Source organism: Sinocyclocheilus rhinocerous, unplaced genomic scaffold (genome assembly GCF_001515625.1).
Source record: "Sinocyclocheilus rhinocerous isolate Xijiao unplaced genomic scaffold, SAMN03320098_v1.1 scaffold2110, whole genome shotgun sequence".
In the NCBI taxonomy this organism is placed as follows: Eukaryota; Metazoa; Chordata; class Actinopteri; order Cypriniformes; family Cyprinidae; genus Sinocyclocheilus; species Sinocyclocheilus rhinocerous.
Window position 1 is genome coordinate 114,183 of NW_015659947.1, and position 3,026 is coordinate 117,208.

The following is a 3,026-nucleotide window of genomic DNA, read 5'->3' on the forward strand; positions in this document are numbered from 1 at the left end:
ATATATATATCTAAATTAGGTTTAATATTTTTTCTATATTTTTCAATATCGACATTATAATTATTATTCATAAAGCTACAGTGATTCTGTTACATCTAAAGGGGTGTATGCTTTGTTATATCTGTGACACATGCAAACTCAAACACACACACACTCCGCTGTTCACACACTTACGCTTTGCGTAGGCCGGCCGCCAGCACCATGGCACTGTGGTGGTTGAAGCGTTTGATTATGGCAGAGTTGCTGTTCTCTCTGAGTGATTTGTTTGATGAGTTTGATGTAGTGGGAACTGTAGCTGTGCCGTAACCCTTCAGAGACACAGAGACATCCAGTGTCAACAAACCATTCAATACGCAGAGGAAGTGTGATTCAAAGTTTAACAGCCCTCACCTCATCTAATGTTTTATCCTCGAGAGAAAGCAGATCCACCATGGGGTTCTTCACTCCCTGGGTCACCATTGATTTCAGGCCTGAAAAATGCGAAGAAACAAACTCCATCAGAACAGAAAGACACATAAGAGCCATTAAACATGGTCAGCTGAAGTCAATAGTGCATGGAAGACTCCTTCAGAGTTCATAAGATCTCAAAACATTAAATAAAGACTTCATAAAATGCAGTACCCTTCTCGTCCTCTTTGGCACACTCTGAGAAGATGTCCTGCAGGCCTGTGTTGATCCGGTCTCTGTGGAAGTAATGAGACTGAAAGAACCGCGTCCAGAACTCCTTCTCCGTCATGTTGTGAGGAACATTCTCAGCGTATTTCTGCTTGACTGTGAGCAGAAAAGGCTCATATTCAATACTTTTAGAGCATTTGATTTGTCCTTATAATATCAGTCAGTGTTTCTTGCACAAAGCACACTAAGTGTTTCATCACCTAAAACCATTAAGACCATTTTTTGTGACCTAAAACAGGGTACTGTACCTTTAAGACTACTAAATGTAAATGACCCTTGTTATGATTGATCTGACCATCTTTTGGTCAAATACGAACAACATTACATGTATTCTCTGTGGAGAAGACAATACCAGAATTATACATTTCTGCAACGTAAGAGAACAATTTGGTAGATCATAATTATCAGTGTTAAAAGTCATAGTTATTAAATAAAGGTCATATTAAATTATGACTTACTAAGCCATAGAAATTATGAGATACTAGTTAAACAAATCATAATTATAACAAAGGTTAAAATTATGAAACAAAAAAAATTATGAGATAAATTTTTTTTAAGATTAAATATAAAAACTCTAAAAAAATAAAAAATAAAATTTATGAGATAAAAAATCATTATGACATAAAATGAAATTATGAGATAAATCAATTTTTTTAAGATTAAATATAAAAACTCGAAAAAAAATAAAAAATAAAATTTATGAGATAAAAAATCATTATGACATAAAATGAAATTATGAGATAAATCATAATTATGACATGAAAATTGAAATTGTGAAATAAATTATGAGATTAAAAGTTAATAAAAGCAATAATAATAAAAGTCAAAATCAGGACAATTATGAGATAAAAAAATAAATAAAATTAAGAGTTAAAAAGTCAAAATTTTTATATAAAAGTCATAATTATGACCGACAGAATTATAAAAAAAAAGGCAAAATTATGACATAAAAAGTCATAATTATGAGATAGAAAGTAATTATGACATAAAAAGTTGAAACTATGAAACAACAAAAAACGATGACAAAAAAACTACAACATTTATGTCATATTTATGAATTTTTATCTGATATTTATGATTTACCTAAGAATGACTGTTATATATGGTTTTTAAATGGTGGAAATGGGCTTCCATTCAGAAAGCAATGTAACAAGATGCTCGATTAAGGGAGAGAAAAGTCATTCTTTCAATACAGAAAGTTATCAATAACAAGCATTATGTCTTTTTATGCTTAATAGAGTATCACACAGTGAGCTTAGCCAAATGCTAGTGCCAAAACATATCATGATCAATCGTGAATCCGACAGTTTATATGCAAGTTGCTGCCTATGTAGATTCTTCTAAATCTGTCACTTATGAGGATACATATCAGTTAGGGTGCCACCTTAGAAGAAGACTGACAGTAGACAACAAGGCAGCACACTAGGGTTTGGAACAGACCCATTTTGAACGATTATAGTGGTAGTTTGAGTAAGATCATAATCACATTTCTCACCTGTAGGGTAAGTTCTGAAGATCGACTCGATGATGTCTGTGGTCAGATTGTAGCGCAGGCCGTTGCAGCCATCTGTCTGCGGTCTGATGTCGGCCTGTAACCACGGTGACAACATGATCACGGGGTGAGTTTACATTGTAAGTGCTTTCAATAAACTGTCCGTCTCATGATGTATTTGAACTCACCAGGAAGGCAGCAGAAATGCCCACTTCCTGTTTGTTGTTGTTGGAGAGGGAGTGCTCCACAGAATTCAGGCTCAGCCGATTGGCCCAGAATTCCTCAGCACTGATCACCTGACTCACTACTAAGTCCTTATAGAGTTGGAATAGAACAGGATCTTCCTGCAACATCCTGGAACATAAAACATCCGCTGGAGGTCAGCTAATACCAATACAGAGAGAGCCAGGTGGCCAGTTTGCCAATATGTGACCAATATGTGGTCTTAAGTGTCAATTTTTCAAAATTGAGATGTATACCTTATCTGAAAACTGAATAAATAAGCTTTCCATTGATGTATGGTTTGTTAGGATAGGACAATATTTGGCAACTATTTGAAAATCTGGAATCTGAGGGTGCAAAAAAATCTAAATATTGAGAAAATCGCCTTTAAAGTTGTCCAAATGAAGTTCTTAGCAATGCATATTACTAATCAAAAATTAAGTTTGAATATATTTGCGATAGGAAATTTACAAAATATTTTCATGGAACATGATCTTAACTTAATATCCTAATGATTTTTGGCATAAAAGGAAAATCTATAATTGTGACCCCATACAGTGTATTGTTGGCTATTGCTACAAATATACCCCAGCGACTCAAGACTGGTTTTGTGCTCCAGGGTCACATATTTTATTTC

At 34.2% G+C, this 3,026-nt stretch overlaps 1 protein-coding gene across 1 annotated transcript in view; it reads right to left on the reverse strand.

Annotated features, from left to right (window-relative positions):
* Positions 1-3,026, reverse strand: part of gtf2h1 (general transcription factor IIH, polypeptide 1) — a 13,328-nt gene that overhangs the window by 5,494 nt on the left and 4,808 nt on the right. The window contains 5 exon segments of the mRNA XM_016533665.1: positions 153-308; positions 391-470; positions 622-771; positions 2,171-2,264; positions 2,356-2,521. Of these exon segments, the coding sequence (XP_016389151.1) occupies positions 153-308; positions 391-470; positions 622-771; positions 2,171-2,264; positions 2,356-2,521 (646 nt within the window).